Here is an 11,771-nt window from a genome sequence, read left to right as displayed (position 1 = left end):
TATAGAAAATGATCAAAAAGCCACATTTGTGATATTTTTTGTGTTTTTATCATGTTCTGAAAATAATTACAAAATTACATTTTGTTATCAAAATCAACTAAATGTAATTTTTTCCCGACTTTTTAGAAAATAATTATAGTACTCCATATTTTTTATTGCACTTCAGATTGCATTTGATTTGAAACTTGTTAAGTCATAAGTGACGCATTATGTAGCCAAAGATTATTTTAATTACTAATTTTTAAAGTTACAAGACTTACAGTTTTGGCGTGACAAAAAAAAGTTGCAGTTTTGATTTATTTCAGAATATGTAGTTTTGCAAAATATTTTAAAGAGAGAATATTTTACAAAAATATTCCCATACTTGAGTCTTTTTCAATTTTTTTAACGATTTGGTTTATTGTAACCGCAAATATGATAGCACAATATTTTTGCAAATATTTTCAGAAAATTGTAATTTTGCAAAATATTTTAAAGAGAGAATGTATTTGTATGTCTATTTCAGGTAACGTTTGACAATTTTTTCGTATAACTACGACATGTTTGGCAAAGATCATGGGGGATTGCCATTTCTAACTATGTAATGACGACGCTATGTAGAATATATTAAAAGTAATTCAATTTTTCTGTGATTAAATTAATTCAAATATTTTCGCTGAAACCTTATAATTTGAGTTATCTAATCGCACGCAAAAAACAATAAAAAAAATAACGGCTTCATTTCCCTAACATAATATATATATATATATATATATATATATGATGTAAAAATAAGACATGTATAGGATATACTTAAAATAATTCAATTTTCCTATAATTAAATTAATTCAAATATTTCCATTGAAACCTTTATTTTTTGACTAACTTGACTTATATGCCTTACAATTGAGTATTTATTTTAACAAATTTCAGATGTAAACAGGAATCAAACCATAATAAGAGATAAACTCTTAATCTAAGAGGGTATCTTATCGCGCTCACCTCTGTCTTTTTTTGTCAAATTTATAGCAGATTTCATTAATAACATGAAAAAAACTCAATCGGGACAAACCCCCAGTTGATCATGCAACCAGGTTGAAAAACAAATAGAAGAACTAAATAATTAGCTTCTTTGTTTCCGGGTTGCTAAACTGACTAAATAAAAATATTCTGAAAATTAAAAATGAAGATAATGGTTTCTCGAGCGATCCAGTCTGCACTCCACCGAAAACAGTAGTTTCACAATTGACCCTCACATTAATTACATGGATAGTACAATGTTTAGAGGACTCAGTTGCAAAAACTGAGAGGACCCTCGTGTTATGAACAAAAATATTTTGTGAGAGGTGAGCACATGCGATTTTCATTACCATTCCAAAAGCACCCCATTCCAAAAGCACCCCAGCTATCTACCTGCCGGACACCAGCTATAAACCTGCCGAAAGTGTTATTGATGCGAGATATCCAGATCTCCCAATATACCGTAAAATCCATTTTCAACACATCGCATAAAACGAGACACATCGCACAAAGCGAGACAATCAAACATATAAATAACAACTCAATTAAACAAAACGAAAAAGACCGAATTTTTGAACAAAATCCGATATTTATTGAAAGAAAGTTAAAAACAAATGATAAAAATATTGTATGGATGAAGAGAGAGGATGGAGATAGAGATGAAGATGAGTAGAAAGGGTGAAGAAGGAGGTGTGATAATTAGGGTTAAAGGAAGATGGGGCGGCCGACTCTTATCGACAGAGAGAATTAGGGTTTTTTGGACCTTACTACGCTCACCTCTGTCTTTGTTATTTAACAAATGGAAGAAAAAGTGAATAGATCAAGAATCGACGGATCAGTTGTGCATGTTACCTGGGAAACAAGGAGTCCGCACATTGTGGCTGTCCGTACGTTCGGCGATTGATACATCCACTGCAGCCAGAGAAATTCTGATTATATTATTACGTTTCCGTTTGGAAAATCTTAAAATAATTAACTTATTATTTAAAATGAATAAGTGACTTATAAGTAATAAGTAGATTAATGCTTAGAAATTATATAAGTGTTTGAATAAAAGTAAGAATTTATTTTACTTAAATGAAATAAAATGAATCATTTTTTAAAATAATTATCTTCATTCATGAATTTTAAATTAGATTAACATTTAAAAACATATATTTTTAAACTGAATTTAATAAAAAAGCGAAATATCAAAATAAGTTGAGAAAAAGTACGTCGTGACTAACATTCAACTTATCAGCTTATAAGTTATAAATTCAACTTATAAGTTGAGCCGAGAAACAGTGATCAATAAGCTGATGCGTACTTATAACGGATAAACCCCTTATAAGTTATAGCCAAACATACCCTATATATACCATTTATGACAAAAGAATTTATAGGCTACTATTTCTTTTTAACATTTTTATCGGAATCAGGATCACAAACAATTCGGAATACAAAAATAGTAAACTTTCATTAAATAATTTTTAGAGATTAACTACTTAACTCAGATTTATATTAAAAATTTCTTCTTGACCAAAAATCGTGATTTTATAAAAAAATTTGTTTTAACCAAGATTTTAGAATATGGAAAAATTAATTTTAATCACACTGACCAGTGACCACCGACTACACTACAGGCAGAACAACACACAAACATACATGAAATTTGCTGAGTTTCACTCATCTGCGCAATATAAAAGTTAGCACATCTTTATGTAAAGAATGTAAATACCTGAAAAAAGTCTGAAATGTACGGAGTTGTATATCAGCTTTCGGGGCAAAAGAAATAAATAAAAGAATACATATACTCCCACTTTCCCAGAAGATCGTATATATTGAAGAACGAGATTCAACACGTATTTTAACGCTTCTTTAAAATATAATTTTATAAATTATTTTTATTTATTTTCTTTTTAATAAAATTTTAATGTTTAAAATTTGATATAGAAAAATAAAATATTAAAATAGTATAGTTTATACTTATCTTAAAATAACTGTATAGAATTGAACGGTACGGAGAGTAAATAAATTTACTTACTAAATTATATGTGTCTGTTTGTTAAAAAGAAACTTGCATGACAAATATATAGTGGTGTTATATCACAACAATTATAAAAATCAGATGTTAGGGATGGTCCATTAGACACGTACAAATGATGAAAAATTTCTTTGTTTTAATTATGACTTCCCTCCCACCGATTGTTCCACTCTTTGTGGGTTCCATCTTATTTCTTTTCAATACATTCCTCTCCCATCTTTCACATAAGGTAGATCGAGATTTTTTCACGTGGTTTGCAGGCTATTACGTGAGCCCGTAGGGCTTATTCAATACGCACCCGAATGGTAGCGGCTGCGAGTTACCTACGATAAAAAAAATTGTTAAAATCTTTTGGAGGATCTATTTGCATCCCATATCTTTGTTAAGTGAGGATTGTTCCTTCACTACTTGCATATATGGGATAGTGAAGCACAAAAAACTGTTCTCTTTTGATTTTACCTGTAAAGGTTGACACAGTTAGTTAAAAAGTGGATAATTATTCTCTTGGTCACAGATTCGAATTTCACGGGAGGTGAATTTTTGATTATGTCTTTTGAATCAGAGTTAACCAGAGTTTATCATTTAAGTGCGGTTTATCCTGATTCACGTAATTTGCAGGCTATTGCATGAGCCCGTGAGGTTTTTCTAGTGCGCACTCGAAGGGTAGCGGCTGCGAATTCTCTACGATTAAAAAAAACCGTTCTCTACCGGGACAAATGTAAAAGTTTTTGAATTTTTCATTCCTCATTTTGGATTAGAATATGGATTTGAAATGTTTCTCCTTTCTATGATTGTATAATTTCGAGATAATCAAGATTTTATTTTAATTTTAGAATTGTATTCAATTTTTATTTTTAAACTATTTATTGAAATCTACATATATTAATAAAGAGTTTCAAATTTTCGAATCACAACAAATTCATGATATTTTAAACATAAGATTAATTACAACTCCTCGTTAATTCTACTAACTTTACGTGAACTATAAATTTGCGTAGAATTTTAAATAGCTATATTTATTAATAATTTACTTCAATTTTAAAATCTGAACCAAATGGTTACCGTCACAGTGTCACTACACTCACATTATTCGTTACTTTTAACATTTGACCGGCCAACTAATATAATTCCTTAATAAGTTACACGCTCTCAAACTCATTTTTAACTGTTAAGAAGTGATTAACAGCTTCTTCCATCTAAAATTCCCAACTTTAATTATTATCTTGGCTAATCATTACTTATACTGGACTAATTCTCTTTTTGCCTAATGACTTTATATAATGGGAAAGCCTATATATGTCTACTGATTTACATAGATACATTTATACCTATTTCTGAAACAGTATGACTATATATGAGCATGTTCTTTATTGGATTGACCCTATTTCTGCACACATACATGTTGCAATTTTCAAATTTCGTCTTTTTTTTAAATATCGAGTCACGTCCCAATTCCAAGTCCGAAATAATGTACTAAATTCAACCAATTTGAATAACAGCTAGCTAGCCCATCACATGTCCTCAAAAAATCATAATTTGTTATTGTACATAATGATAGTACTTAATCTTATAAACTGAACAAAAACCCCATTCTCATGCCACCAGAACTCAAACCCTGCATCTGATATTTAATCATAAATTATGTTTAATCAAATACTCCTATTACTTAATTAATGAGTTTCTAATTGATACTGAAATGTGTCACATTCCTTTGGTTGAATGATTAATGATCCACACTGGAAAAGATATGCTATAAATCAATAATATTGTTAGAGTTGTGTTGAGGTTAAACACTTCAATTTTAAATCTTTATACCATTTATTTTATACTATCATATGTACTGCAGTATTATACATTATACAGTAATACTTCAAACTATCTAAAATTTTGTACTATTAACCGCAACTATCTAAGTGATCTAAGATTTAAGTGATTTATCAGAAACAATTGCAAGATTGTTAAGATTACATGTAGCATATCTTTAAGTTTGACATCAATACTTCAAACTCCTTGCATTCCACGTTTTATTGATGCATTTGGGCAACTACTTCTCACGGGAAAGAAGAGTGTAAGATGCATTTGATATATCCAAATACTTTGACTGATCATTGTACAATCATTAGTATATTTTACCATACATACGTTGTATAAAATAGTCTTCTTCTGTACTATGAGTGTTTATATAATTTTGAAATACTATAATATATCTTCAAGTTCTTGCATACATATTTTATTCGAGAATGGTGGCCATGAAAATAATAATATATATAAATCATGCACTAACTTTCTTGTGAGTTCAAAAATAAAAATAATAAATCTTTCTTTGAACCTCTCCCACTCTACAAGTATACAATACTAATATGATATATTATTATTTTTGTCTCACCTAATTGTTAACATTTAGATAAGTTGGATCGTACGAAATTAAAAACAGAAAAGAAGAAGAAACCTAACTGAAGATTAATAAAATTATTAAATAAAGGACTTATTTTAAAAATATTAATAATTGACTAAAATATACAATAGATGAAAAATTAAAATACCCACTATGTGGGAGTTAATGTCCAAAATATTAATTGACGCGGTAAAATTACCCGCGGAACACGTATATGAATATGAAGGATGCGTATTCGAGTTTTTAAAATTTATTAAAGAGTACGTATTTGAACATGTGCATTCACAATTTATTTTTTTGTGAATACATATGCTAAAAATACATATTCTACTTAAAAAATAAAACTGAATATGCATGTCCAACATGCGTATTATTTATTAATTTTTAAAAATTCGAATACACATTCCTTAAATGCGTATTCCGTAGATATTTTGGACGATACTCGCGTATGTGAATATTTTGAAAGATTAAAGTTCAAAAACGGTGTATTTTGAACATTTTTTCAAAATAAAACAATAATATATTAACAATTTATTGGAACCAATAAAAAAAGAAACTGGTAAATTAATTGTAAATTCTTGTCTACAATGTCGGCATTCACTTGTGTCCCTGGGAGATATAGAAAACCACAGACTTTTTGTCAATTCAACACATAAAATCTAAATACAATTTTGAAAGAATATATAAAAGGTGGCCATCTTTCAAATGCATGATCTATAGGGATTGGCAAAATGTTTTTTTCTTCATTTTAAGAAGTTTAATTGGTTAGTTCAAGTTAAATGATTGGGGGAAATCTTTATTCATTCCATTCATTGTTTAAGTAGCTTTATAGAAAATAAAGTTGGGGAGAAGATTAAAAGGGCCACCGAAAAGCAATTAGAAACCTTATGATTAAAGCAAAGAAAATAGGGTGGTAATGAAAACCAATCTGATTAGACTACCCAACCACACACATGCACATCACCTCCCTGCTTATTCACCCACACGCTTGTGCCTCTTCATACCCCTCTCCATTCTATTTTACCACTTTTACCATAATATTGGAACGTTACTCCTCCCTCGGTATCACCCAATTATTATCGTTTTTGAGAAAGTGTCTGACACTTATTTTAAGATTAATAAAATATATAGTTCTATAACTTTTTTTAACAAAATTCTATTTTTCTGAATAAAAATATAATGTTTAAACTTTTATTCAGAAAAAAGAATTTTTTTTAAAAAAAATTATAGAACTATAACTTCTATTTATCTTAAAATGCTTATCGAACAATCTCTTGGAATCGATAACAATTGGGAGGGACTAAGGGAGTATTGTTTATTATCTTTGTCTTTGACAAGATTTGAAGTCAACTATCATAAAATCCCATCTTATCTTCACCGCACCTTAAAGTTTTGGACTTATTAGTTAACATGATATTAGAAATCAGTTTAGAAAACTCTCATGTTCAAGTATGAAATTTTGTTGAGTTTTTTCACTCTGAAACCATTTAAAAGTAACGGGTTACTTAACATACATATTATCAGGTTAACTAAAACTTCTTGTATCATGAACATATATAGAAGTACTTACAATAAACGTTTTTTGCTATCTTGATAATATGTTGATGGTGAAGGTGTTTCCCTCCGCGAGTGTTTAAATGTGATGTTTCTAAGATACGTGCAAAAATTGTAAATAATTAAACAGATCCAACATCTGCAAGAAAAGCATTTAAAAAACCAAACTTGTTGTGCTAAACTTTAGGTCAAGTAATTTTTGTTAAAAATATATCACATGAATCCTAGAACAAGGTTATTATATACAAAGCTCCAAGAGAATGTCATACCATGTAAAATCAATGGCTTGTCATATCCAGAAAAGAGAATGTATAGCATGTGAATCTATCTTTAAATCAAACTTTTTTGGTACCAATCTTCTTTTTAGCAAATTGGGAATGTTCAAGTCAACCTCACCTCATCATTTGGTCTTTGTTGTTCACAACACCACCTCATTTCCCACTTAAACTTTCATATCTTCATACAACTATTAGTACTAGCTTATGATACTTCTCTAGTTCTCCTAGTCTATATATACTTGGCATTTGTTAGATCAAGAAACTAAACTTGTACTAGCTACCATTTGATGGGTGTAAGTATGAAGGTGCATCAGCAGTTTGCAGGAGGAATTATCAATGGCTGGGATCATCATCAACAACATGAGCCTTCTTCTTCGCTTACGCTTGGGTTTTGCAAGCGTTTGCGCCCTCTTATTCCTAAGCAACCGATTAGCAGTGGTGCCGAAGATATGATCCCTTTTGATCTTAAGAGTTTTATTAAACCTGATTGTGGCTCTCGAAAATCTGATGTGTCTTCCTCTGATGAGAAGAGAGAACCACTTAACCAGGTACTTTTTAAGTCCTATTTATCTAGCTCCTTAATATTGCATGCATGAGGAATATGTATATATAATTCTCGTTTTTCTTTTCTGGGTACGATCATACCAACACTAATGCACCCGTGTAAAAATACAGAAATATTAGGTGTATATTACATGCAATCTAGTCTATGAATATATACTAAACTAATGTATACTAGTTAATTAGAATGAAGGTTGTGATAGTGACTACACTTTCTTCAAAGTAATGTCCCTAAAGATTAAATAACCAGCTCTCCCAAAAATTAAAGTCAATACCATAGAATAGAGTAGATGAAGAAAGGTAAGGCCAAAAATTTGTGATGGAGAAACGTATAAGATCGTGGTAAGGTCTTACTCTATTACCATAAAATTTGTGATGACGACACCTATAAGATCCTGGTAAGGTCTTACTCTGTTATCTTAAAATTTACGATGAGCTGGTTATTTAACAACGTTGACTCTAAAAACGGGTAGCAAGAAGTAGAGTTTGAAAATGGTGAAATTTTATTTTGAATAAATGCAAAAAATTGTTTGCATGTGTAGACACATCCCGGAGGGACAAGGTGGAACCCAACGCAAGAACAAATAGGGATACTGGAGATGCTGTATAGAGGAGGCATGCGCACCCCTAATGCCCAACAAATAGAGCAGATCACAACACAGCTCGGAAAATATGGAAAGATAGAAGGCAAGAATGTGTTCTACTGGTTCCAAAATCACAAAGCTCGAGAGAGGCAGAAGCAGAAGCGCAAGAACCTCGGCCTCAGCCACAGCCCCAGAAGCTCTTCCACTTCCTTCAGCACCATAACCTTGTGCACTAAGGTATGGTCATTAATTTAGTTGTTAGTTACTCTTTTTATAAGCTCTTTATCAGTGCTCTACGTTCTTTGTACTTTGCTCATGTTGAAGACGTTTATATAATTAAACACTAGGCACAGACAAATGGTTACTTAACATGATATCATACAAATGATTACTTAACTTAATATTAGAAACGCTGATATTCAAAACAACATAGTATTTGAATATACAGGGTGACTCTGACAGGCAAGTAAGACTCGCGTGTAGGTCCTAGACATCCAAAGGCATCAAAATATTCAACTTTTTAAGTAAATATATATGAATTTGCACGATATATATAGGAGAATGTTCAAATAAAAACAAAAATTAAAATAGAAACTAGAAACTAATCTAAATCACTAGATCCAATTAATCTGCACCCTCCCACACACAATTTTAACTTTTCCCTTCCATTTTAATTTGATTTTTCCCGTCAAACAATATTTTTTTTAAAAATCTGACTTCACTGTAATTTTTATCATCTCTCAACGATCGATTTGCATACCATATGTGTTATATTTTGAAGTAATTTTTTTTTTAAAATTATTTAATTTCTAGTTTCTATTCTAAAATTGGTTTCCATTTGAGTAGCCATATATATATATATATATATGGGCTACTCCAACAGAAACCAATTTAGAATAAAAACTAGAAACCAAATATTTTTTTTAAAATTACTTCGAAATATAACACATATAGTATGCAAATCGATCGTTGAGAGATGTAGAAAAATACAGTGAAAACGGATTTAAAAAAAAAACTTACGGTTTGACGGGAAAAATCAAATTAAAAACAGAGGGAAAAAACTGAAATTGGGTGTGGAAGGGTGCAGAATAGTTGGGTGAGGTGATGTAGGGGGACCATTAGATTAGGTTGATTTACCGGCTTAAAATTAGTTTATAGTTTTTATTTTAATTTTAGTTTCTATTTGATCATCTTCCTATACATATATGTGTGTGTTAGGGTATATAAACTGGTTTCTACTAGACCTTCTAACAAAAATATGGGCTAATAATAAAATGACCATGAAAATTACAAAAATGAATTGACATTTTATATTACTTTGCAGGGTGAGAAACAAGTACAAGAAAGTAGTCCAATATTGAAGAGGAAGTGCACGGCATGGTCATTTGAAAAATTGGAAGAAGACAAGAGCTACAATAGTAGAGAAGATGAGGAGAGTGATAAAACTAACAAGACCCTTGAGCTGTTCCCACTACATCCAGAAGGCAGAAGAATAAATTAATAAGTGTTAAATTTTAGAGATATCATTCTTTTGGTCTCTCGTGACTCTATTGAATTTTAATAACTATTAACTAAGAAGTATTTATCCATCTTATTGGCTGCAGCGAATTAAAATATATATCTCTCTCTCCTTATTGCCTTTTATTTATTACATTTTTATTAGTAATTTGTCCATATAATTTAATAAAAAATAGAGAAATTACTTCCACACTAGAACATAACTTATTTTTGAAAAAAAAATTAGTATGTTAATTTGTGAAAGCATGAAAGAAATATCATCTTAAAAAATTAGAATATACTCTCTCTTTTTAAATAGTTATTATTTGACTTTTTCGCACACATGTTTAGGAGTTTTGAGTACCTAGTTAAAATTATCGTTTTTGAAATTTTCTTTTTTAGAATAAAAATATAAAATCAATACTTTAATTTACAAAAATAAAATTTAAAATATAAAAATTTTAATTAGGTGATCAAAACGTGTCAAAAAGTCAAATATACTACAAAAAAGTCAAATAATAATTATTTAAAAACAGAGAGACTAGCTACTGCAATAAAACAAACAAATACAAATAATCGATAAAATACACATCTAGAGCTACCCTGAGAAGATTTTTAAATCCTGAGCCAAACCAAAATTTTCATTTAATTTAAAGCTAATTAATAATTTTTGTTATAATATTATTCTAACATGTATTATGTTTAATCATTTTAAGAATATAACTTATAATCTTATAAAAAAATACATGTTCTCAACAATTTTCTGTGCAAGTAAAGGTCACCCTGCACAACAAAGCACAAACTGTTAACAACTTACCTAACGCCTTAGCTAATACTCCTTCCGTCTCGGCCAATTATTTAAATTTAGTTTAGGCATGGAGATTAAAAAATATGTATAAAGTAGTGAAAAGGAGAAAGAAAATTGGGTGAAGTGGTGGGACCCAATAATTTTTAATGTATAAAAAGAAGATAGTGGGGAAGGAAAAATGGAAAAAGCGGTGAGATCCATTGACTATTTTTGGTAAGTTTTAAAATATAAAAAATTGAATGTGACATCCAAAAAAGAAACAGTAAATAAATGAACAGAGGGAGTACAAAACACTGAGATGCCACATATGGAATTTTTTCTAGAGTATGTGATGTATCGTGTGGTGTTAAAAATATGTTATATGATAGTTGATCTGGACGGGAGCAGAGGCAAAGGGACCGGGGTCATCCGATTTTCTTAAAATTTTAATTTAATTAAATATATATTTAAATTATATAAAAATTAGAAATGAATCTCCTTAATTTTTTTAAGAAAGATTGCCCCTATTTAAAAAATTTCATTGGGGCAAAATTTTTATTAATGAAAGTTATACTTTTTTTGATTTAAAAAATTATGAGTTACAAATAAAATAAAAGTTAGGAATAGATGACAAAAAAAGATAGGGATAAATATTGAAATAACATTTCTAGTTGAACCACTTTAACATCATTAGTTTTGATTTTGATAGAGTTAATCTCAAGTTGATTTCATGCCTATCATTTCATAATCCACATATTTCTTTCTGATTTTAATAAGCTAAAATTAGTTCAACTTGTAAAATTTTATCCTTCAGAATTTGATCAAATCCGTCTCCTAATCACTTGAAATCAACTAACTGTATAGTTGACATGACATGAGAATCAAACTAATTTTCAAAATTTGAAGGTTATTACTGATCTTCTTCAAAATATGGTTGAAAAACACAAAGATATTGAATATCATTGGGTTTTATGTGATATGGTCGGAACATTAGGCTAACAATGATTTTTATGAGATATGGTCAATTGCGATGTTGCTATTTTCAGAGATTTTGGTGCAATTTGGATCGCTTGGGAGGTCTTTAATTTCGTTT

General features: G+C 29.8%; 1 protein-coding gene across 1 annotated transcript; it reads left to right on the top strand.

Annotated features, from left to right (window-relative positions):
* Nucleotides 1-7,431: 7,431 nt before the first annotated feature.
* Nucleotides 7,432-10,012, top strand: LOC141717334 (WUSCHEL-related homeobox 4). The gene is made up of 3 exons (XM_074519417.1): nucleotides 7,432-7,797; nucleotides 8,353-8,631; nucleotides 9,719-10,012. Exons 1-3 carry the CDS (start codon nucleotides 7,537-7,539, stop codon nucleotides 9,893-9,895), a joined length of 717 nt encoding a protein of 238 aa, XP_074375518.1. The 5' UTR covers nucleotides 7,432-7,536; the 3' UTR covers nucleotides 9,896-10,012.
* Nucleotides 10,013-11,771: the final 1,759 nt, after the last annotated feature.

This window comes from Apium graveolens, chromosome 4, assembly GCF_009905375.1.
Source record: "Apium graveolens cultivar Ventura chromosome 4, ASM990537v1, whole genome shotgun sequence".
NCBI lineage: Eukaryota > Viridiplantae > Streptophyta > Magnoliopsida > Apiales > Apiaceae > Apium > Apium graveolens.
This window is presented reverse-complemented; position numbering and strand designations above follow the sequence as displayed.

What these genes read in the sequence shown, in the direction of transcription:
- LOC141717334 (XM_074519417.1), top strand. Translation starts at nt 7,537, where the DNA reads ATGGGTGTAAGTATGAAGGTGCATCAGCAGTTTGCAGGAGGAATTATC. An exon ending in AGAGAGAACCACTTAACCAG is followed by an intron (nt 7,798 to 8,352) that starts GTACTTTTTAAG and finishes TTGCATGTGTAG; the next exon opens with ACACATCCCGGAGGGACAAG. An exon ending in CCATAACCTTGTGCACTAAG is followed by an intron (nt 8,632 to 9,718) that starts GTATGGTCATTA and finishes ATTACTTTGCAG; the next exon opens with GGTGAGAAACAAGTACAAGA.